The sequence below is a fragment of the Chelonia mydas genome, chromosome 26 (assembly GCF_015237465.2).
Source record: "Chelonia mydas isolate rCheMyd1 chromosome 26, rCheMyd1.pri.v2, whole genome shotgun sequence".
NCBI lineage: Eukaryota > Metazoa > Chordata > Testudines > Cheloniidae > Chelonia > Chelonia mydas.
In genome coordinates, this window is record NC_057859.1 from 13,691,189 (window position 1) to 13,714,367 (window position 23,179).

General features: G+C 57.5%; 1 protein-coding gene across 9 annotated transcripts in view; it reads right to left on the reverse strand.

Moving 5' to 3' along the window:
* Nucleotides 1–23,179, reverse strand: part of CAMK2B (calcium/calmodulin dependent protein kinase II beta) — a 147,207-nt gene that overhangs the window by 20,421 nt on the left and 103,607 nt on the right. For 4 of the 9 annotated variants that reach the window (XM_037886475.2, XM_037886470.2, XM_043536437.1 and 1 more), the window contains 3 exons: nt 14,303–14,343; nt 13,795–13,866; nt 4,944–4,988 (listed from right to left, as the gene is read on the reverse strand). In XM_037886475.2, coding sequence (XP_037742403.1) covers nt 4,944–4,988; nt 13,795–13,866; nt 14,303–14,343 — 158 coding nt within the window. The remainder of the gene's footprint in view (nt 1–4,943; nt 4,989–13,794; nt 13,867–14,302; nt 14,344–23,179) is intronic. The other 5 variants (XM_037886476.2, XM_037886472.2, XM_037886473.2 and 2 more) reach the window with 3 other exon arrangements.

Consider the following 23,179-nt stretch of genomic DNA (forward strand, 5'->3'; position numbering starts at 1 on the left):
TGCCAAAGTCCTTCTCTCTCCCAGGGCCAAGCCGCAGGCTCCTCCGCCCCTGAGACTGCTCATCACTGTCCCCGGGGGACCCCATTACTGCACAGTCCTTCTCGCTGGTCACACACTCCCAGGGGTTAACCGCCCCCTGAAACCGCTCCTCTCTGAGCCTTCAGCATGCCTGGTCCTCGTCAATCCCCCTTCGTTTTACTGCTCCCCAGTCACTTACTGCAGGAAGCGCCATCCACGGGGTGCAGTACATCCCACCGCTGCCACCAGTTGTCACGGAGTCCCCGGGTGATGCTCTGGAACTGCTCCCTACGAAGCCAGTGAGGACTCTGGGGGAATCTCCTTTCTGGGAGCAGCCTGTCTGCAGGACACACAGCTCACACAGCTTCCACCTTCCTGGGTCTGACCTCGGAGCATTCAGCATCCTCTGCCCCTCCGTGCACTTCCCACAATGAGTCCGCCCAGGCGGGGTCCTGGGGAAGCCAGAGGGTCCTGCCCCCCAACTCCGCAGTCAGACATGACTCTTAGCCAGCCAGTGAAACAGAAGGTTTATTAGACGACAGGAACATGGTCTAAAACAGAGCTTGTAGGTGCAGAGAATAGGACCCCTCAGCCAAGTCCACTGGGGGGGGGGGCAGTGAGTCAGACAACCCCGTCTGCACTTCACTCCATGTCCCCAGCCAGCCCTAAACTGAAACTCTCTCCAGCCCCTCCTCCTCTGGGCTTTGTCCCTTTCCCGGGCCAGGAGGTCACTGGATTCCTTTGTTCTCCAACCCTTTAGCTCTCACCTTGCAGGGGGGACGGACCCAGGCCATCAGTTGCCAGGAAACAGGGTGTCGGCCATCCTCTGTGTCCAGACTCCTGCACACACCTGCCCTCTAGGGCTCTGCAACCATCATACACCCTTATCCCACCACCTAGATACTTAAGAACTACATAGGGGAAACTGAGGCACCCCCACAATATTCAGAGGCAACATTAAGAACAGTCCCGCTTCGTCACACCCCCCCCCCAGGCCCCACAGATCCAGGCCCCCAACCCACGCTGGGGCCCTCAGAGCCACGTCTGTGACCTTCCCTGCTGGGGCCTTTAGGAAGATATATCTTCCCCCAGTGGGGCCTTAATTCCCTCCTGGAGTGAACGGGAGTGGCCCGGAACAGCTGTGCACATGAAGGCAGCCAGGCACAATCTAGTCAGCTGAAGATCTGGCCCCAAGCCCCTCACCGTGGTATCGGGGCGGGGAGTTCTGCTTGCCCTGACGCTCCTGAATGAGGGGCACTGCTGCTAGCTAGCCCGGGGGGGACTCAGGCATGGCTCACGGTAGCCAGGTCTCTCTTGAGGCTCCCACTCGTGCCACCTGCCTGCAGCCCTGCCCCTCCAGCGCTGGTGCGGCAGGGAAGGACTGGGAACGGGGCCAGGGACCCCTGGCAGCGCCAGGCAGGACTGCAGGGAGAAAAGCTGCCCTTTGGCTCTGGGCCGACAGCCCTCCCCAGAACCCTTCCGTGGGTGCCCCCCCGAGCTCCGTCCACTGGTGCTCTGGATCAGGGTTCCATGCAGCCCAACCCTGCGCCCCACCTTCCCAGCAGGGAGGCAGGAGCAGCGTGCGGCCAGGGTCTTCCCCCCGCAAGAGGCTCTGGGGAAGGAGGGCGGATTGCACAGCCCTCCAGAACGAAGGGAAAACGGGATCTGCCCTTTTCCAGACGCATTTACGTCAGGTGGCTGCGTCCGGACTTGACTGGACAGCAAACGTTTCCCACTCTCACTCCAGGCAGCTGTCGCCTGTGTTGGAAAATCCCCTGTCGTGTCCCGACCCCAGGAACAATCCCAGCTCCGGCGGGGGGGGGGTCCTGGGAAGACGTGACCTTAGCTGAGAGCCTGGAGGCCAGCCTCAGTCAGCACGGAAGGGGAAGGAGAGGAACCGCCCCAGTTACGGCATCTTCTGGCTAGTTTAATGCACGGCCAGTCTCTTCGGTTAAGGGGAAGGAACAGCTCGAGTGAGGGGTTTTGCTGGGAGCCCCCTCTCGTCCTGGGCCCACTGAGGAGACCTGCTCTGAAAAGCTGTCGGACACGAGCGCTTCCCAGCCTGTGCAGACGGGTATCACGCCAGCCTGGGCTGTGAGCCCCACCAACGAAGATGGGCAGGACGCGCCCAGGCAAGGACAAGGCCTCGGCTTCGTGTCTAAAGGACGGGGCCATCTGGCCACCAACGTACACCACCACGCAGCAAAGGAGCCTGAATTCAAGCCAGCGACCAAGGCTCCAGCGCCATTACCAACGCTCTGAGCTAGCCAGCCCCTTCAGCGAGAAGAACGTGCAAAACCATGCAGCCAGCCCCGTGCCCTGGCCTTCAGGAGCTAGACGAGACCCATTAGATCGCCCGGTCTCCCCCAGGAGCCTTTGTAACAATGCTGCTCCGTATGGCACACTATCCCTCTGTGGCCTCGCTATTCACACCACGCCTTCCATGGCTTGGTAGGCAATCGCCAGCCCTCGGGCTGCAATGTGGCATGGGGCAATGGAGAACCAGAGCCAAGTCCCGTCTATGCCCTGCCACCAGTTGCCTTCCCTTAGAGTAACTGAGACGTAGCTAATTATTGGGCCAATCTGCCAGACTTGCACGGTGGGAACAAAGCCCTTCTCCCCCCCTTCCCCCGCAGTAAAATTTTAAAATCATCAAGCCACAGCTCGGCCAGGGAAAAGGCCCTTAAACCTCCCGCTGCCCCCTCAACTGGAACAGAGACACCAGCTTGCCTCTGAGCGACACCAGCTGCCAAGTTTGCTGTCCAGGGCAGAACAACCTGCATGGCAAGGCCGCCTGGTGCCACCTGGACAATGAGACAAAAAGGTCTCTGGAGACAATAGGCCAGGTCCTGCTCGCTCCACCTTCCCTTGTTCGTTCACTTACGCGGTGAGGAAAGCGGCTAAGAGGTTGCCTGTTTCCCCACCGAATTTCTGCAATGCATGAAGGGGAACAAAACTGGCTCTGTGCTCCTGGTGGTTTCCGTGTGATGTAGAAAGCCCCTCTGCCCTGGAGTCTCTGCGGCGACCGGCGACCCAGCCGGATTGTGACAGCACGAATCAGAGCAGAGTGAAGCTCAGTGAACTAAGGGGGAGTGTGAGAATCCCCCCGGCTTTGCAGCCATTTTTCATCCGTCCCAGAGAACCAAACCAAGGGCACAGACCCGGCCGTTGCAGGGCACCTTTAAGAGACAAGCTCCTTAAAAAGCAACTCCTTACGGACGCTGGGTGATTGGTGTGTCTAGCCCAGACGCTGGGGCAGGGTCCAGGCCCCGCTCCTTTTGTATTCCTCAGGGGGGGCAAAGGGAGCAGAGGAACTGCAATGTCCTACCTGGGGACGTACCGGTCCCTGGTGGGCGCACACCTGCCAGGGCTGACCCCAGGTCCCTTGATACACCGCCCACGCTGGGGACATGCCGTCAGCTATAGCAGCATCCTGCTCTCCCGGCCGTCGACACAAATTAGGTGTTGCTCCCCCGAAGTCAATGGGGCTGCGCTGGGGGCAGGTTGATGCCGGGGGAAGCAGCCTATGGCCCACGGGGTGTTCCCTGAACAGCACTCTCGGCTTGGGATCAGTCAAGCCGCAGGGCACTGGCCCCACAGACCGGGATAAGGGACCGATCAGGCTATTTACAAAAGCTGCACAGGAAGGTGGAAAGTCCAGTCAAGGGGACACTGAGGCAGATACAGCGCTGGGGCAATGGATTAGCTCCGAAGGGCCTGATCCTGCACACCCTTCGCCGCGAATGCACTGCCCAGCGAGGCAGGAGGCTGCAGTGTCAGACAGCTGGGCCAAGCGGGCAGGAGGGGACAGAGGGCAGAGAATTGCAAAGTGTGAATCTGCCTGTGCCCCCCGCCCGGGGGAGTGGGTGTGGCCAGATGCGCCGAGGGAATGAGTTGGAAGTCGGGGATGTCAAGGAAAGATAAATCCCTGCAGCGGAGGATGGGTGAGGACGAGATGCAGGCTTGGGCAGAGGTGGGGGCTGTGTGAGAGCAATGGATGAACGTGGCATGGAGGGAGTTTGTCAGTCCTCAGCCAGTCCCAGCTCTTGGGCTGTCTGCTCACTTTCCTCTCCGTGGCTGTGCTCAGAGCTGGCTCAGGATCTCTGCTCTCGGACTGGCTCCTCTGGGGTCAGAGCAGAGGCTCCCCACCCCTCTCCCAACCCTGAGCAAGTGCCCCACTGGCCAACGAACCCACCCCAGCCCCCTGGATAGCCAGACTCTCCCAGACCCCGGTTCTGCGACTATAAACATGGCTCTAGGCCTGCTGCTGCAGGGTGAGGAGCACGCAGAGGGGCACGCCCAGCGATACACCATGCACCTCTCCCTCCGAGAGGCAGCCAGCGCATGCTCCAAGCACGGACCCCAATGCCCCCATGGGGCTCTGAACCCTGAGCCACTAAGGCTGGAGCAGAACGGGAGGCAGAGCCCCCAGCTGGCATCTCCCCACCGACGTCAGGGGCGTTTGTGCCTGATTGGTAACAGTGCGGATGAGGAGGGGCGGCCCAGGGCGGGACAGGGGGTCATCTCTCGCTGTTAGCAGCAATTCCACAGACCTGGTGGGAGCGAACAGCAAAACTCCCACCGACTGCACTGGGGGGCAAGGTTTCCCCAAGCTCCCCAGTGTACATCCAGGGTCTACCCTCCAGCCTGCTCACCCACAGACCCCGCTCCTCTGCAAGGAGGCCGATGCCCAATGGAAGCGTCTGATGGGACGGCTTCGGTTCAGGGCCAATCTACTCCCCTGGACAGCTCCCCGAGGGGCACCCAACTCCTGTTCTCTTACGCTCCAGAGAGAGACCGGAGCACGCTAAGGAGGAAAAGCCTTAGCCCAGGCTCGGTCCCCGGAGGGGAGAGCGCACAGCTGTGTCAGAACCTATCCAAGCTCGCAACGGGGCCAAGGGCAAAGGAAAGACAGGCACCAGTACCTTAATGCCGTCCACGGGGTTATGGATAACGGTGGTTTGAGGCTCCTATGGAAGAGAGACAGAGGAAGGAGAAGAGAGACAGAAAGGAAGGAAAAAACAACACAGTCGTCGTTGGAAGAGAGGGAAAGATGGATCAGAAAATGGTGACAAGAACGTGAAGGGGAAGGGGGGAGACGGAGGGGGGACGGACCCAGAAGAGAGCAGGGAGGAGGTAGGATGGAGGGAGAAAAGCAAAAAGTAATTAGTTCAGCAAAAGGCAAATGATTAAAAAAACAGAGAGTGGCAGAGTAAACCAGGAAGAGAGAAACGGGGGGGCTGGATCTCCATGAATGAAACTGACTCATAGCCCAAGCCATGGCGAGGGCGGCGTGAGCATCTAGGCGAAGGGGGTGGGGAGGAAATGGAGAGCGTGAAGCTGAAATTGGATCAGAGCCCTCTGAGGCGGGGGGCACGGCAGGAAGGAGGCAGGGCTGCTGGGGATCTGTGTTGCCAGCACCCCGATACAGGCTTCCCCAGGGAGCCCTGCAAGTCCCCGTGAGCCCAAGAGCGGTCTCGAGGGCAAGGCCAGCGCCACTCACAGGGAAGGGGCACCCTGCTCCATATGCCGTCGGGAAGGCAGCTAGTTGCCCAAGCATGGAAGGCATGGCCCTTTCAATGCGCCTGTCTCTGGGGAGCGCTCTCAGCGATCATCAGCCAGCCCAGGTCTCAGCCCTGAAGGAGCCTGGGTCCAGCCAGAGGGGAAGGGTCCTGCCGGCCCTCCAGCCGGGGGATTGTCTTTGCTGCAGCCTTGTGTTCGGGATGTGCGGCCCTCACCTCTCTCGGCACCCAAGGGCTTGCAGGTCGGCGGCACAGAGCTCTAACCTTTGCTGGAACGTGGCGGGGTCGCGGGAACTTTACCATGCGCTTACCTGGGAGTAAAGGGCTGCCAGCAAAGTCCCTGTGTCTCATCAGCCACACGGACTCTCTCTGGCTCACATGTGGGTTCATATTGATGAAACAGGTATTGGAATGACCAGAAAACGTCTGCACCATTGAACGCTGGTGAGCTGCTGCCTGCCTTAATCTCACTCGTCATATGCCTGGTCCACCCTGTGGTGTAATACTTGAGCGGCTGCATCGTGTGCCTCGGTGGGGGCGCGAGTCGCCATGCAGGAGAGGGACATGACGGAGTGTGAAGAGCTGCTCTTTCACAGAAATTGCCATGCCCCTTTGGAAAGTGTTCGGGATGTACACGCCCCATGGGCACTGGACAGACGACGGGGGGGGGGGGTTGTACAACTGGGAACTCCCCACTTCCAGATCATCAGCAAAAGAACTCAAGACCCGAGGCTTTTCTGCTCATCCGTGAAGATGAGTCTTGCAAGCAGATTTCTCCCATCAGCTGCATTTGCAGCTCAGAGCATATGGCAGGAAGGGGCTAAGACCTAGAATCATAGAGTCATAGAATCATAGATACCTAGTTCCTTTTGTTCTATGCTGCACGGATTCAGGGCGGGGGGCAAGGTGTTTCTAGACAGACAACAAGAGATCCCCAGGCTGGATTTAGCTCTAAAGGTCAAATTGTGCTTGCTGATTATAGAAGCCTTGTGATGGGGTGTCCACCCGACAGGGCAGAGCAGGTTGTTAGGCTGCACCCGGGGGACAGCCTGAAAAGCTAACTGATGATGAGGGGCAGGCTGAGCTGGTATAAAGCCAGCAAGCTGAGAACAGAAGAGGGCTGGCCGCGTAGGCTGGGAGAGGCTGAGAGCCGGGGCTTGGGCTGGCGGCTGGCTGGCTGAACGGAGCTGGAAATCCAGGCTGAGAGGGAGAAGCAGCAAGGGATGACGAATAGCTTCAGATTGGGAAGAATAGAAAGATCTGTCTCTGAAGGACAGGGAGCAGACGGGGATGGAAACATGAGTAAGGAAAAGGATCGACATCTTATGCTGATGCTGGGAGATGTCAATCCATTGAAAACAGCAGAATGGACTAGGTGCAGTATCAGAGATCAAGAATGAGCTCAAAGCAGGCAAGGTGGCAATTTAGTAGGAGAACGGACACATGAGGAACAGGGCGAGAAACTTCTTAAAACTAGAATTTTATGTGCAATAAAAGTAATTTGCCAGCTACCTAAGTTTATGACAGAAGCAAGAGGGGTAACGTACAGGGTTCCACTAGGCACGGCTGAGGATGTAATTAAAAAGGGGATAAGTGAGGATCGAGTGCTGATTAGCAGGAGAGGGGGAGACCATAAGCCATCCACAGCTGTCTGAGTAACATTTAAAGCTGCAACGCTACCTGATAGGAACTCAGCTCTGCTGGGTTAAACCACGTACCCCGGCCCCTTTGGCTTTCGGGATATGCTGTAATCAGATGTGACGGAGAAATTCCAAGAGGAGGAAGGTCTAAGTTATGTTGGTATCGATGTGCAGAACTTACATTTTGAGTACAATACTGGTGAGATTCCTCTGCAGAATTACAACAGCTTCATACAACCCAGATAAAAAAACTAAACTATCTAGAATTGGAAGAAGGCCCGTATATTATTTGTGGAGACCTTACTCGCCATAATGAATTATGGGGAAGCAGGAAAACTGACTATAATGGCAAAATGCCTGGAACCGTTTCACTGATACGTACAACCTGGTATTGCTCAATTCTGCAGGTTTCATTCGGTGGATGGAACTTTTTCATGTTTCGATCTGGGAATTGCAACAAGCAATATGGCAAGGTAATGCAGCTGGGAAACTATGAAGAAGATGGAATGAGAAGTGATCACTTGCCTATGCTAATTACATATCAAGGCCAAGGTAATGTTGAAAACACCGAAGGAATTCCTACCTGGAGGCTTCGAAAAACAAATTGGGAACGCTGAGTACCTAAGTACCAATTGTGTAAGTGATAATCGAGAGGAATTTCATGACAATATAATGAAAGGAGTGGTAGCAGAAGCCAGTCTAGCTATATGTAAGATACCGAATTGCCACAAACTCCGAAATTCAGTTCCCTGGTGGAATGAAGATTGTCAAGCAGCAGGTAAAGAAAGAAATACGGCATACAAACATGCCAAAAGTACAATGAATAACAAGGACTTAATGAACTGTAAAAGATGTAAAGCAGGGGCACAAAGAACTATTAAAAAGGCAAAGAGAGATTTGGAGAAAGTATTACGGGAAAATGAACAAAGATTCCAAGGATTCAGAGAGAGATAAACCAGTTAAACAAATGAATGGGTTACAGAACAAAACCAGATTAGACCTAGACTTAGAGTAAATGATAAAGTTGAATGTTCTAACTCAGGAAAAAGGGGACATTTTAGCCAAAGAGTTCCAAAAAGTTAGGAGTGATACAAAGCAAAGCAAAGAGAATGTTTGCTGGAGAAAACTGTGATATAAAGATGACACACTGAATGAAAATTTCACCACACTGGAACTCAAAAAAGCTAATAGACAAGAGTAAAAACACAGCCCTATATAGGATACCATATGTAATGCAATGCTTAAGCACCTACTGGAAGGCAGCATAAGAGTTTCTTTGAAATTATACAATAATATCCGGGAAGAGGAATACTACCGGTGAATGGAAGCAAGCGGTGGTTATACTGATAGGAAAACCTGGCAAAATACACACGAGACCTGATGTGTGTCCATCTATTCTGCAAAATTACAGAAAGAATGATAAATGAGAGCTTAGTAGCGTGCTTGGGAAAAAAACCGAAATTACACACTATGTACAGAGCAGACTCAGGAAAGGAAGATGCACAGCTGATCAGACTGTAAGATTAAAAGCAGAAATACAAAACCCCAGGAGGAACGGAGCGTTTCTGACAGCTGTCTTCTTGGACACCGAGAAAGCATGACATGCAGCGGAGGGAAGGCTTGCTGTAGAAACTACCCACGACTGGAATAAGAGGAAGAAGGTTCCAGTGGGTAAGAGAACCATACAAGTAAAGGTGGGGGCAGCTTTGTCAAACATTTATAAACGTGCTAATGGCTCTCCCCCGTTAGCAGCTCAACCCCGTTTAACTTTATGATTAATGATCCCCTGGGGAGTATACGGGCAGGAATAGTTATTATCCGATTTGCGGATGACTGTGCTATATAGACCCAACATAGAAGGCTTCCAATAGCTGTGGAGAGAGCCAATGAGACACTCGGGGTGGGGGTGGGGGGTCAGAATGGGGAGATATGTGGGGATTTAAGTTCTCCCTCGCTAAAGCTAAGGGAACGACCCTCACAAAGAGGAAGGTTGGGGAGGAACGGAGCCCCTCTCTCTCTCTCTCTAGACAGTGCCCTTCGTTTTCAGTTTTTATTTTATTTAATTTCCCCCTGGAATTTACAGGGTTTATTACAACAACAAAAACAGGCAAAAATCTGTGCAAAAAAAACCCAACTATGGGTATTTTTTCCGGGTAAATATTGGGGTTTATTTTGGTGGATGGAAGGACGGGGTGGTGGTGGGGGGGAATATTCACAGGTTAATGCTCTGAACTCCACAGTGCCATCTCCGAGGTTCAGAAAACAACAGATCTCGTGCACTGTGTTGCAGTTTCCCAATAAAACCAAGTTATTTTTTTTATATATTTGAGTGACACAAAAGTAGGGTGAACATCAGAAAAAATGGAATAATACTTTCTGTAAACCACAGGATTTTTCCGGTAAAAATCGGTTTAAACTGAAAACAAAGGGGCTTATCTGTATAGACAAAATACAAGTAGCTCAATGTTTGACATTCTTCGGAGTTATGTTCAACAGCAAACTCATGTGGAAGGGTCACCTAGGTGATATCAAGATTAAATGTAAACCTAGGATGAAATCTGCTTAAAAAAATCGCTGGAGTATGACAGGGGAACGCCTGGGGGATGACAAGCCTTTAATTCGACTTCTAGCTCACCACCCGAACAATCAGAGCCGAGCCGAGCCCAAGCTCTGCGAATCGCGTGTGGGGCGAGTATCACAATTCCGTTGTGCGTGCTGCAGGTCGCAACCGGAGAAATGCCGATAAATGGAAGGATGAAATCGTTAGATTTCACCTTTTGGGCGAAGGTTAACGGAAACAGAGAAGATCAAAGTACTAAACGACTAGACAAGGACTGCTGGGAATTCAGTCACAAACTCCCAGGGTCAAAATGTGGGTAAAAGACTTGGGTGAAAAGGAAGGTCTGGAAGAAATTAAAATCTTTAGTCCGGGGAAATCCACTTACAGCTGGACAGATGGCTCTCCACTTGTGGAGCTGAAATTATAAGAACATAAGGAGGAGCAGGGCTATCAAATATGCCAACTACGATTTATGAGTTTACGCACAGCAAATTGGGTCAGCTTTGCTAAATCTATACTGTCTAGAGATGACAGCACAGGCAGAGTGCGAATGGCCTTTGTACCCCTGAATTTGGAATTAAGAGATCTAGGAGCCTAGCCAATTTTGCGGCCATTTGATGGCCAAATTGATGGGTGTACTGTTGGATACGGCCGTTGTCCTACCTGACTCTTTATCGGGTGTAATGGCGATTAGAAAGGAAGCCTTGGAAAGTAGGAATGACCTATTCAATGAAATATTCTTCTTAACTACGGAGATAACACGATTGGGGGTATCTATATAGTAACAGTGTGGATTCCGGGTGTGTCAGGACACTGGGCAATGAAATGGCAGATAAAGCTGCAAAAACTGCCTTACAAAGTGGGGAGGTTGAGTAAACAGGGACTTCAAAAGTTTGGTTAAGAGAGAACTTGCAAAGGAAAGGGAAGAGCTAGGGTCGCAAGAGAAAAAACGGATAACGGTTCCATGAACTATGTCCTCAGCTCGAGGATAATGGTCTATTAATAGCTGCGATAGCACTCTGACTATAGTTACTTCCGTTTTTCAAAGAGCTCGCTGTGACTCGAATAGTCATTTATATTTACGAAACCGGCACAAAGATGTGCTGTGTGACACGCACAAAAGTTTAAGACCCAGCCGAGCAGCTGCTAATGCAGGGGGCATTACGCAGACAGAAAGATTCTTTCTCGAGAACCAAGAGGCCGCGAGGTGAAAGACGATCGTCGGAAAGGGACTGGTGACAGCACCAGGAAAGTGGGGCAGCCTTAAAAGAGAATCACTTCGCTTTCCGAAGGATACTGGGCTAGGGGCGAGGATATAGGACTTTGCTGGTGTGAGAACGGCTGCTGCAGCATAAAACAAGAGAAGAAATAAAAGAAAGATCAGAAGAGGGAGTTGGACTAGGTGACCTCCTGAGGTTCCTTCCAACCCTGATCTTCTATGATTCTGTGAAGAGGGCTGCGGGGAACGTAATCTGGAGTTTGGGCAGGCAAGCCCAGAGGAGGGGGCTGGAAGATGGAGAAGGGGAGTAGAAAAGGGTCCTGGGAAATAGCAACAGGATCTGGGATCAAGTAGATGGTAGTTGCTAGACTTAGAGTCTCTGGGCTGGAAACTGGAGTAGTGGGGGGCCGGGTTCCCCTACCAGCTGCTGGGGAAGTGGCAGTGGACCTGGCCCTGGAGCAGGCACGCAGACAGCTGACCCAGCGGGACTTTGATACCTTCAAGGGTAGGACTGTTACTGACCTGGCCGGAGGGCTGAGTCACAAAAAGAAAGCACCGCAAGTCCAGGAGAGCGAGGGAGGGTGCGGTCGGAAAGCGGTCATGACCTGAAAAGTACTAATCCCCAGACGCGGCCACCAGGAGGCGCCCCAGCGGCGACTAACCCTGTCACAAGCCTATATCACCTTCTGAACCCGACGACTGTGACTCGTGTGTGTGTCTACGTTCGCTTGCTCTGCCCTTGTACATAACTCTCTCATTTCCTTTTCCTAGCTAATCCGTCTTCAGGATTGGCTGCAAGCGTCTGCGGTGGGAGATCCAAAGTGGAACTGACCTGGGGCAAGTGACTGGGGCTGGGGGTAACCTGAATATTGCTGTGAGTCTCGGCGGAAGGAAGGGTCCGTCTATCACAGAGATACACTCACCCGGGTGGCGAGACAGAGCGGCGTAACCCAGGGGACTGGCTGTTACAGCGCTGGAGGCGTTTGCACTGGGCCTGGTTGGTTGGTGAGATCTAAGCGTAGAACTCATCGCCCAGCCGGGGTTTGTGCCCTGGTGTTTAACAGTCTGCCCTGCGTTTGGTATCATGCTCTTGCATCACTGCTGGGAGCTTTACACCAGCGTGACTGTAAACTCAGGTGTAGACGTGCCATGAAGGGTTAGCCCTTAAACATGACTGGGAACAGATGGGTGTGTCCTGTCCACATTAGAATTTCAAGGCATGTTAGTGGACATGTGTTAGAACGTGATCTGGGCTAGGGGTACCAATGAAAACGATTCCAGGGCTGGACAGAGCAGGGGCACGGACGATCCTCCAGCAACAGGGTGTCCTGGAGAAACAGGCCACTCCATGGGAAGGCCTGAACACAAAGGCCTGCACATTGCACTCACTTATAAGAGACTTTGCTCCCTAAGGTTTCTGCCAAGAATACAAAATCTAGGATCCCGAGCCTCCAGCGCTTTGCTCCTTGGGCAGATGCCAAGCTAGGTGTAAGGTGCTACCAAAGCAGACTGGGCGTCTTTATACCCACTTGGCGCTGGTCTAAACGACCACACAAGGGAGAGCCAGGCCCTCGGACTGGGTGGCTGCCCTGGCAGCCTCCCCTCACTGCAGCCCTGTTCAGTCTCTGAGGCCTGTCCCCGGGATCCGGGCCCGGGGCGTTGTACTGTACAGCTCGCTACGGCCTCTCCCTGCTTCATTTACAGCTTCGTGGAGCCCAGAGGGACGTCCTGCTCCGGCCTGTCCGTGACTCCCAGCCCCAGAGGGAGCAGCTGGCAGCAGATTAGGGCTCTGGGTAGCCCTACGGAGCCAGGACAGGGCGCAGGCTGCTGGACGCTGCGTCAGCCTTGCCTTTCCGGCTCGGTCTCGTCTCAAGCGATTGCCAGCGGTGGCATCTCCCCCGCCCCCCCCATTCAGCCTCCTTGGCACTAGCCCTGGGGTGGCAGCTGGGGCCCTGCGCTGAGCGGGGAAGCGTGTGGACCTGGGTAGAAGTGAACGCAGCTCACCCTGCCGCTCCTCACTGGGCCACGGGAAGCTCCGGTAGGCCTAGAGCAGCTCCTGGGACGCTCGCTGCCCCGGGCCGAGGCCTGGGTCAGGAATAGCTTGCTCCCCTGGCAAGGCCTGGCACCCTTCTCCCCAGGCTCATCCCACCATCCCTGGGGCTGGGCACGGTACTGGGCTCCACCCATTTACCAAGGCCAGGCTGCTGTCTGCCCGTGGCCCTCTGGGCCAGCTGCCCGTGGACTGTTCTCGACTGTGACTCTGGTCCCCCGTGGGGTCTGCTCTGGGGCTGGCACTCGTGGCACTGTCGGGCCAGGGATGGGGGCGGAAGGCAGGGCGCACATCCAGGTGGGGTAGGCCCTGGCACCTGCCATTGGCTGGGCTAGTGATGCAGAGGGGCAGGAAGCCCCCTCTGTTGTTTGTGAGCAGGAACACGCAGCCCTCCCCATCCGACCGGATTGCCGCAGTCACGTGGCAGGTCCCCAGCTCGGGAAGGGCAGCGTGGAAAGAAGGGGTCTGTGCCCGAGGAGGTGTTCGGAGCAGGGCTGGTCTCGGAGCCAGCCAGTTCAGCCCCACTTGCCTGCACACTGACCCTGCCCCATCCGGACTGTGTGCTCAGCACCCTCTGAGCGCATGCGGGCAGCTGGTTCCGCACAGAGACGGTAGCCGGCGGACCTGGCCCGGAGCCGTGCGCAGCAGCGCCCGCTCCCGGCCATGCAGAGCCCACGCCCAGCGCAGGAGGCTTTGGGGGGCACACGAGCAGGGAGCGCCGCTCGAGCCCCCCGAGCCGGCGGCTGGGAAAGCGGAGGGGGAGCAGGACCGATCGAGAGCCATACCAGTGCAGCTGGTGGGAGGGTTCCTTTCGGGCTGGTGACCCCGGCACCGCCTTTGCTGCTGTTTGTCTGTGGCTGTGAAGGAGAAACACACCCTGAAAGACAGGTCTGAGCTTCCAAAGCCCGCGCTCCGTTCAGGTGGCCCACGGTCCCCCAGACCTTCCCAACCCTATGGGGCAAGCAGGGATCCCCTGCATTTTGTGGCCAGCCCGAGGCGGACATGAACAGGAAAGCCCAGGGTCTAGCGTGGATCCAGGGCTCCAGAGAAGGCCCAGATGTGGGTGGGACACAGGGAACTGGGGAACTGTCTACAGGAAAGCCCTCCTGGCCTGGGAAAGACCCCAGAGGTTCAGTCGTGGCTCCGGGCCAGTGCGCGGCGGGGCCCAGCTGTGCGCGGCGGGCCCCAGCTCGCCCTGGCTCTGGTCTGACAGGAGCCTGCACAGACGGCATCATTTCCCACCGGCCCCGGGATCTAAAACCGATCTCCCCGCAGCCCCGGCGCCCTGCTCACCTTGCCAACATCGACCTTCTTGTTCAGTAAGCTCTTGGCTGCTGCATGGGGAGGGAAAGGACAGGGTTAGTGGCGGTTCCCCCCTCACCAGCACCCGCACTGCTGCCTGCCCTTGAGGGGCGGAGAGAGGCCCCTTCAAACCCGAACCCTGATGGGTTACACCTGAACACAGAAGGGGAGCGTGACCCCTTCCCCCAGACTTGCAGCCTCCTGCACCCGGGGAGCCCCCACCTTCGCCGCCTGGCTCGGGTGGAACACGAGATGGAGACCCAGCAAAGGTCGCGGCGGCCGTTCCGTTCGTGCGAGGGCAGCGTGCCCTCGGTTTCCTAGCTCCGCGGAGCTGCCCCGGGCGCGCCCAAGTTCGGCCAGAGCCCACGCCAGCAGAGCCGGGGGCAGGCTTTCCAGGGACAGTGCTCAGCTCTGTCAATGATGCCCCCCCACCCCGGTCGCCCCAGAGAAACCCTCCAAACTTTCCTGAGTGGGGTTGCCATAGGGCAGCCCTGGGGTCTCTGCTCTCTTCCCCCGGGACCCGGTCGGGACCGCCGGCCAGCAGGCTCCGCTAGAAACCCACTGACTCAGAACGTCTCCACCCAGCTGGACCTTTCACTAGCCCCTTCCCCGGTTCCTAAACGCAGGCACTGGGCAGAGGGCGCCAGCGGCCCCGCCGCGTGATCTCCCGCTGTTCGCCCTCTGCCCCAGTCTGAGCTACCCTCACCCCCAGGGCCCTTCTCCCCTGCTCTAACACCAGCCAGGCTCCGCGCTTCTCCGCCTCACCGCCAGTGAGCTGATAGCCGTGCGGTCCTTCCTCTGCCCCGACCCTTCCCACGCAGGATCACGCCCTCCGAGAGCCAGCCCCCCGCCACCGACTGCCCCTCCGGCCGGGAGCTGCCCAGCCACACGTCACGGGGCAGCGCGGCACCGAGGCACGCTCAGAACTTGGCACAATCCCGTTTCGCCCCTTGAGAGCACTTTCCCCCCCACCGGTCTCACCAGGCCCCTCCAGGCAGGCCGGGGGGCGGGGGTGGGTCAGCCTGCGCTCCTAGGGGGGCACGTGGAGACACAGGGGTTAAGGTACTTCGCCAAGGTCAAACCTGCGCTGGGACTAGAACTCAGGGATGACGCCCAGCCCCTGCTCTCACCGCTACCCCGCACTGCCTGGGCTCCCAATCCCCTGAGTGTCACAGCCTTGGCATCCATGGCCCTCCCCAGCTGGGGCCCAAACTGCAGAAGCTCGCTCTCCAGGGAGCAACCCCTGGCCCCCGCTGTGCTCTGGGTCCCGTCTTCACTGCCCTGCCCAGCTCTCCTGCCCTGGGGTCTCCAGCATGCTAGGCTCGGCGTCCTGCTTCCTCGCGGTTTCCTCTGGGCCGGGCCACCTGCTCTCAAGTACTCCCCCCCCACCTTTGCTTTCCGTGTTTTCCTTACTCCTTGGGTCCGAATCCGCATTCAGAATAGCCAACAACTGTCCCGTGTCAGCAACGTTGCAGCCCTGGCTGAGACACCAGGCGTTGGCAGAGACGTGGGAACCCAGGGCTGGATATGCCGGGGGTTGTGAGTCAGGAGTGAGGGGCACCAGCAGGGCTGTGTGGGGAGCCCAGGGCTGGGATAGCAGGGGGATGGCGTCAGGATTGAAGGCACCGGCAGAGCCAGGGATGGGGGATAAAAGGGGACTGTGAGTTGGGAGTGAGGGGCACTGGCAGAGCTGGGGGGAGCCCAGGGCTGGGCTGGCAGGGGGCTGTGGGCTGGGATTGAGGGGCACCGGCATAGCCAGGGGCGGGGGGCAGGACTGGGATAAAAGGGGGCTGTGGGTCGGGAGTGAGGGGCACTGATGGACCGGGGGGAGCCCAGGGCTGGGGTAGCAGGGACTGGGGGTCGGGAGTGAGGGGCACTGGCAGAGCTGGGGGGAGCCCAGGGCTGGGGTAGCAGGGACTGGGGGTCGGGAGTGAGGGGCACTGGCAGAGCTGGGGGGAGCCCAGGGCTGGGGTAGCAGGGGCTGGGGGTCGGGAGTGAGGGGCACTGACAGACCTGGGGGGAGCCCAGGGCTGGGCTGGCAGGGGGCTATGGGCTGGGATTGAGGGGCACCGGCATAGCCAGGGGCGGGGGACAGGACTGGGATAAAAGGGGGCTGTGGGTCGGGAGTGAGGGGCACTGGCAGAGCTGCTTGTGGTGAGCCGAGGACTGAAACGGGGGGGCTGCCGGTGAAGACTGAGGTGCATTGGCAGAGCTGCGTGTGGGGACGGCGGGCACACCCCCTGCCTCTATCTGCCGGCTTTTAACCGGGGCCGCCTGTCCTCATTCGCAGACAGAAGCCCTCTCTGAACGCTACCCGACTAACGGCGCTCGCCCGACGGCCCGGGGACGAGGTGGAACGCAGGGAGCGCCCCACGGGCGGTCCCAGAGGGCTCCTCCGCCACCCGGCCCCCTGCCCCACGGCCACCTCTGCCTCCCGTCCCCCGGCCAGCTCTGAGGGGAGAACCCGGGGAAAAGTTTGCTTACCTGACAGAAATGTACAGAAGAGGAAAGCGAGAGAGACAGGCAGGTGAGAGGAGAGGGGGGCAGTGGGGGGCAGAGGAGAGAAGAGAACAAAAAGAGCTGTTGATTTAGGCAGAGAGCAAAGTTTCCGGGGACTCCAAGAGGGAAGTTACCACTCACACCTGGCCTGAGCACAGTCACACTGATGGGGGGGCGAGGGGGGGGCGAGGACAGTAGCCTTTTAAAATGCCATAGCAGTCAGAAAAGCGACAAGGCAGAACGAGACAGCTCTCCGCTCCCCGGATCGTGTCTCTCGGTGTCACCGAAGCCAAATTCTTTGTCATTCAAGCACATTGGCCATATTTCCCCCCAATGCCCCCTAATGTTGCCGCCTCCTCAGCCCCCAATCTGGGGTTTGAAGTGACCCTTGCTAGCGTCTGGGGTTCACTTTGGCTTTGCCCCATGCAGCCAATTTCCAAACAGCTGGAAGGGCCCCCCGACAGATCTAGCCTGGGTTGGCTTCCTGTCACTCTGCTGAGCCCAGGGTGCAAGGGGAGGTCCACGGGGAAGCATTTACGGGAAGGGCGGCCGTAACTCCTACAGCCCTTCACGCTGCTGGCGCATCTGTAACAATGCGGGTTCCTGGGCGGTTTTCCAAGGGATGGGGTCGACGCTCCAGCGCTTCGAGTCGTTAGGGACGGGACAGCCCCTTGTGAAAGGTCTGCCGTGGTGCAGCCAGGAGGTACCGGGATAAACACGGGGTGACATTCGCTGGCCTGTGCCGTGCAGATGAGCCTGGATGATCATCACGGTCCTTTCTGGCCTTAACCAAGCTGAGCTCCTTCAGCTCTGGCAAGAGAGGCTGAGATCCAAAGGTAGCTGGTAGCTTTACCGGTAACCGGGAAGCAGGGCAGAACCCAGCTTGCATTTCCATGGCTTCTCTGGTTCTGCAGCACAGATCCTGTGGGCGACAGCGTGTCACCGGGCTGCACCCAGCCACGGAGGGCACCCAGCCAGCAAATCCAACCGGCTGTGACTCAGAAGGGAGCTCTTTTGGTGTCTTTGATAAAATGCCCCGTGCAAATACCTACACAATGCTGAAAAGGCTACAAGCTTGGCCTGTAGTCACTGTGACGAAGCGGGACTGTTCTTAATGTTTCCTCTGAATAGTGTGGGGGTGCCTCAGTTTCCCCTAGGCATTTCTTAAGTATCTAGGGGGTGGGATAAGGGTGTATGATGGTTGCAGAGCCCTAGAGGGCAGGTGTGTGCAGGGGTCTGGACACAGAGAATGGCCGACACCCTGTTTCCTGGCAACTGATGGCCTGGGCCCTCCCCCCCTGCAAGGTGAGAGCTGAAGGGTTGGAGAACAAAGGAATCAGGTGAGCTCCTGGCCCGGGAAAGGGACAAAGCCCAGAGGATGGGGGGCTGGAGGGAGTTTCAGTTTGGGGCTGGCTGGGGACGAGGAGTGAAGGGCAGACGGGGTTGTCTGGCTCACTGCCCCCCAAAATGGACCCGGCTGAGGGGTCCGGTTCTCTGCACCTACAAGCTCTGTGTTAGACCATGTTCCTGTCGTCTAATAAACCTTCTGTTTTACTGGCTGGCTGAGAGTCCCGTCTGACTGCGGAGTTGGGGGGCAGGACCCTCTGGTTTCCCCAGGACCCCGCCTGGGCGGACTCCCTGTGGGAAACGCACGGAGGGGCAGAGGATGCTGAATGCTCCGGGGTCAGACCCAGGAGGTGGAGGCCGGGGGAGCTGTGTGTCCTGCAGACAGGCTGCTCCCAGAGAGGAGACTTCCCCAGAGTCCTGCCTGGCTTCCTGGGGAGCAGTTCCAGAGCATCGCCCGGGGACGCCGTGACAGTCACGCTCTATGCGATGGTCTATCTGGAGTAGCCCCAAGATCGGACCACGAGTTACTCCATTACTAGAAAGCGTCTCGTGGACTTGGGACGTCTGTGCATTGCATGTTGGGGGCACAGTCCCAGCTCTGGCTCCTCACATCTGGAGGGTGAAACGGTCGGTTCTGCTGCAAGCCAGCCCCGTCTGCTGGGCCTGACAACACAGCGAGCTCCGCACTTTCCAGCTGTGCTATTAAGGAGGGTCAATATCCCTCGCCGAGGGAGGAAGCGGGCAGAGAAGTGACTCGCCCAAGCTCACCCAGCAAGTCAGTGCCAGAGCTGGCAACTGAACCCAGGAGTCCTGGCCCCCAGTCGATCGGCCCATGCCCTGGGTCACCCTGCCTCCCCAGAGCAAAACCACCAAGCACACCCCCTGCCTCGTAAACCGTCGCTCTTCCACATGACACAGAAGAGCAGCTCTTCCAGGGCTGGCCCATCCCCAGGGAGCTTCACCACGCAGAACCTTGCAAATCGGGAAGAGAGGCTGCCCGGTCTGGCAATCCTGGTGCCCTCCTGCAGGGGGTAGCCGCCTGGCTGGGAAACGAGAGCATGGCGTGCGCTGGGAGGGAATCCAACCTCAGAGACCATCTACGTGCCACTGGCCATGGGCTCCCATCCCCGCGAAGGAGAAAGTTGGCCGTGCAAAGGGGACACGCTCGGACAACTTCTGACGAGTAATCCAGCCGGAAAGCAGGGGACGAGGTCTCCAAAGCCCAGCCTGACCCTGGGCTCTCCAAATCTAACTCCCAAGGTCACGCTTTGGCTAGTGGGCCACTGCCAGGAGAAATGCCCATCCACAAGGTGCAAGCTGCCGGACGCCCTGCACAGCATGGGTCGGGTGAGGGACCTGGTCTCATCACGTGAACTCACAGAGCCTGGCACAGCCCGACCTACCTATACGGCTGGCCCAGATGCCACAGCGACCGTCTTGGGGGCTCATCCCCAGCAGCCATGGCGAGGGGAGGGGAGACGGATGCCAGCAGACAGATTTCTCATGGCCCCCTGGGTGTGTCACTTTGCTATGGCTGGCTCCTAGACTGGCAGGGAGCCCAGCTGAGTGTAAAGTGAGGGATGGCAGCTTGGTTTCCCAAGGCCCTGGACTGGCAGAGGAGACAGCTCTGGGGAGGTGATGCATTCGTTCCCCAAAGGAGGATGGTGCAGAACCGGAGAGGGCTTCACACCTTAAAGCCAGCAGGGAGAACCCAACACTCTGGGCTTGTTCGTTACTAGAGAAAATGGGAAGACTCTGGAGGGCTACAACCCTGGTGTGACGGGATCGGGTGCAGGAAGTGGCGAGACAAAGCCAGGCCCGTTGTCTACGGCCGAGGAGGCTGCTAGCAAGGCGGGTGCTCCGGCAGAGATCTCTCGCCAGAGGGCAGGGGAACATCTGAACATCAATGACAAGAAGCCTTGCACACCGTGGGCGAGGCTTGTCTGGAGACAGAGAGGATGGAAGGAGACAAAGCAGGGAGTGGGGTAGAGATGAACCTCGCGGGCGGAGGGGCCAGAAGGCACTTGCAGCCACTCTCCATGTCCTGGAGGATGGTGTGTAAGATGAGGAGCAAAGGGACCCTTCGCTTAACCCATCAGAGCAACTGCCAGCCATGCCTACGAGGAGCCGCCGCATCAGAGCCAGAGTGTCTGCTGGGGGAGAGGCACCACGCGGGACAGCAATGGGGGGGTCACAGGTTGTGGATCCCCCTGGAGAAGAGAGGAACAGGGCATTCAGCACCAACTGCTTCCCATCAAGGCCTGGTCTAGGATCCCGGAGCTGGGGGCGGCCCCAAACTCGCTTCAGGCCCATGTTCCTGTGAAGTCTGGAGATCTACTATTCCGCCATGCCGAGCTAAGCAACACCAGTCCCGCTCCAGGCCGAGGCCAGAAACCCCACCACTCCCCTCGAGGTGTGGCAGCTCCATTTCTGCAGAGCTTGCTAGAACGCTGACGGTACCAGTCCTTCCCAAACTCCCGGGCCCCTCTCCGCAGCACAACATGGATTGTTTCCCCCCGTGGAGAACCTCGTGGGACTCGCTCACTTGTCCTCCTGGCTGCTGTACGAACAGCCCTGGCATGCTCAGCCCCGCTCTAGCCACCTGCTGCCGGCTCCGTGGGGGCACAAGGGGCTGGAACGGTGACTTTAACACCACGTCTTGCAGTCAGAAGGGAAGAGACTCCAGAGAGGACGCAGGCAGGGCGGGAGAGTCGGGAGCTGCTCTGGCATCAGCCATTGAGCCGTCGGAGCCTTTCTCTTCTCAAACTCGCCCTGTCAGAGCTGGCGGGGCAGCTCCCGGGGTCAGGAGAGTGACAGCAGCTTTCCGCACCAAGCAAAATCTGTTTACGGGCAAGGGCCAGCAATTTAGATGCATCTCCGTTCAGGGATCGCACGGGTGTAACCGGATCAATTTTAAATGGATGTCATTACAGCCCCCTAATATAACCCCCCTGGGTGTCACCCTAAATGACCCCCGCTCACCGGCCTCTGCTTAGTCACAGGCGGTTCCCACGTGCCCCTCTGAGCCCTGCCATAGCCACACGAGGCAGGGTCTCTCGCCTTGCAAGCTTCCAGCCTCAAGTACATTGTGAATCCCTATGGATTAACATCTGCATGGAGATTCAGAGGCCTCTTCTTAAAGCAGATGCAGGTAATGCCGGTACCAGTCTGCTCTGAGGGGACAGGCTTACAACTGGTGCCGGACACAGTGGGACCCGTGCCCCTTCCACTGGATTTGTTGGCTGGATCCCGGCCGGAGTTTTGCACGGACATTAAGACAGGCTCGGGCGGGTCAGTTTCTGTCTCTGCCATGCAGATCAGTCTCCTGCATGCAGGGCGGGCACCAGCGGACACAAAGCAAAGAGCCCCACCTCCCTTTTGGGGGGACAGATTAAACCGGACAAGGCTCTGGACCATGCACTTGGGTCACACAACCTCATGCATCATTCACCAAGTTCAACCTCCAGGCAAGGCCGGGGGAGGAGCGGGCGGGAGGCCGTGGCAAGCAGAGAGCCAGCATTCACAAGGAAGAAACTTTGGGATGGAGGTGGCACGGGCGGAGGAGGGGAAGCCTGTCTGAATGCCCGCAGACCCTCCACATGGATAAGCTCTCACTTATCCCCAGCTGTCTCCTTTCACTAGACTAGCCAGTCAGCCCAGCCACTTCTGGACAGCCCCCGTCACGCTCAGGTGTGTTTCCCCAACACCTCCTTTAACTCTGTGCTCCGGAGACAGGCGAGCTTCATGCAGAAACTTCATGCAGAAAGGCAAATGGGCCCATGTCAGAGCCCATCTCCAGGCCCCACACGTACCAAGAAAGGGCCCAAACCCCTTTCAAACCCCATTTGGAAATGAATAGAGGGGAACTTTTCAAATGCCTCTGTTTAGGAGCCAAAACCCTATTGACTGGCAGTGACACGGACTCCCAGGCATCTGTGGGGCTTTTGAAAATGAGAGTGAGGCTCCTAAATCACTTGGGTGCTTTGGCCAATTTCATCTGAGCCCCATTTTCAGACGTGCTGAGTCCCACAGAAAGTCAGTGGGCTTCAGGCTCCCGCGGCCCAGAACCTCAAAGCCTAACATCCACTGCAATCAGTGGGAGACAGGCACCTATGTACCTTGGAGGATCTGGGCCCTAAGTGACTTAGGAGCCTTGTAGAGGTTACCCAGAGGCTCTGCTTCGCCATGACTGGGGGGCGGGGCGGTACACCAGACTTACATAGCTACACTGGAGACGTTCCCTGTGCCATAGCCCCGCTGGGAACTTACCCCCCTGACTGCCAGGCAGGGGATGCCCCCAGACCCCGGCACGAGGGAGATCTCCTCTGAAAGGAACTTTCTTCAGCTACAGTCTTTACGTTTTAATACAGCACCACAAAGCAAACGTGTGCTCTTTGCTCTCCCCCTCTCGCTCCCTGAAACGCTCCCCCAGTGACTCTCACCCCGTGCGAGGGCCACCGTGGGTCTAGGCCCCGCTGACGTCTTCCGAAGATTGGGAGTGCGTCTGGGGGGCACCTCGGGCTGACCCTCTGCACAGGGTGAATGTCAGTCATGACGCGCACCCAGCACCTATCTGCTGTCTGCTCTCGGTACGAACCACGCAATCGCCCACCAAAGTGGGATGGGCGACTCTGTCGCTGTGCCTGGGGGCGGTGCTTGCACCTTATACAGTGGGCGATCTGCCTGCCGGCTCCCCGGGCTTTTTGGTCAAGCCACTCAGCTGAAGGGGCAGCTTCTTGTTTCGGCCCCTGTCTGTGGAAATCCCTCGCTGGGGGAGGAATCCCAATGTGGCAGCCGCGGCAAACCGACCGACGAATTCCAATCCCAAGTCGGGAACAGAATCTCTGGGCGCGCTGGGAAAGCCAGCTGGGCCTTCGCTGCCCTGAGAAGCCCCTGGTGCAGGATACAAGGCCTGGAAGATGCAAGAGGGTCCGCAACTAGGCCTGACAGTGGTTGCAGCTGGCATGCATGGCCCTCGCCTCTCCCTGCTCTAGGGACCGATCACAAGCGCCTAAAGGGGCC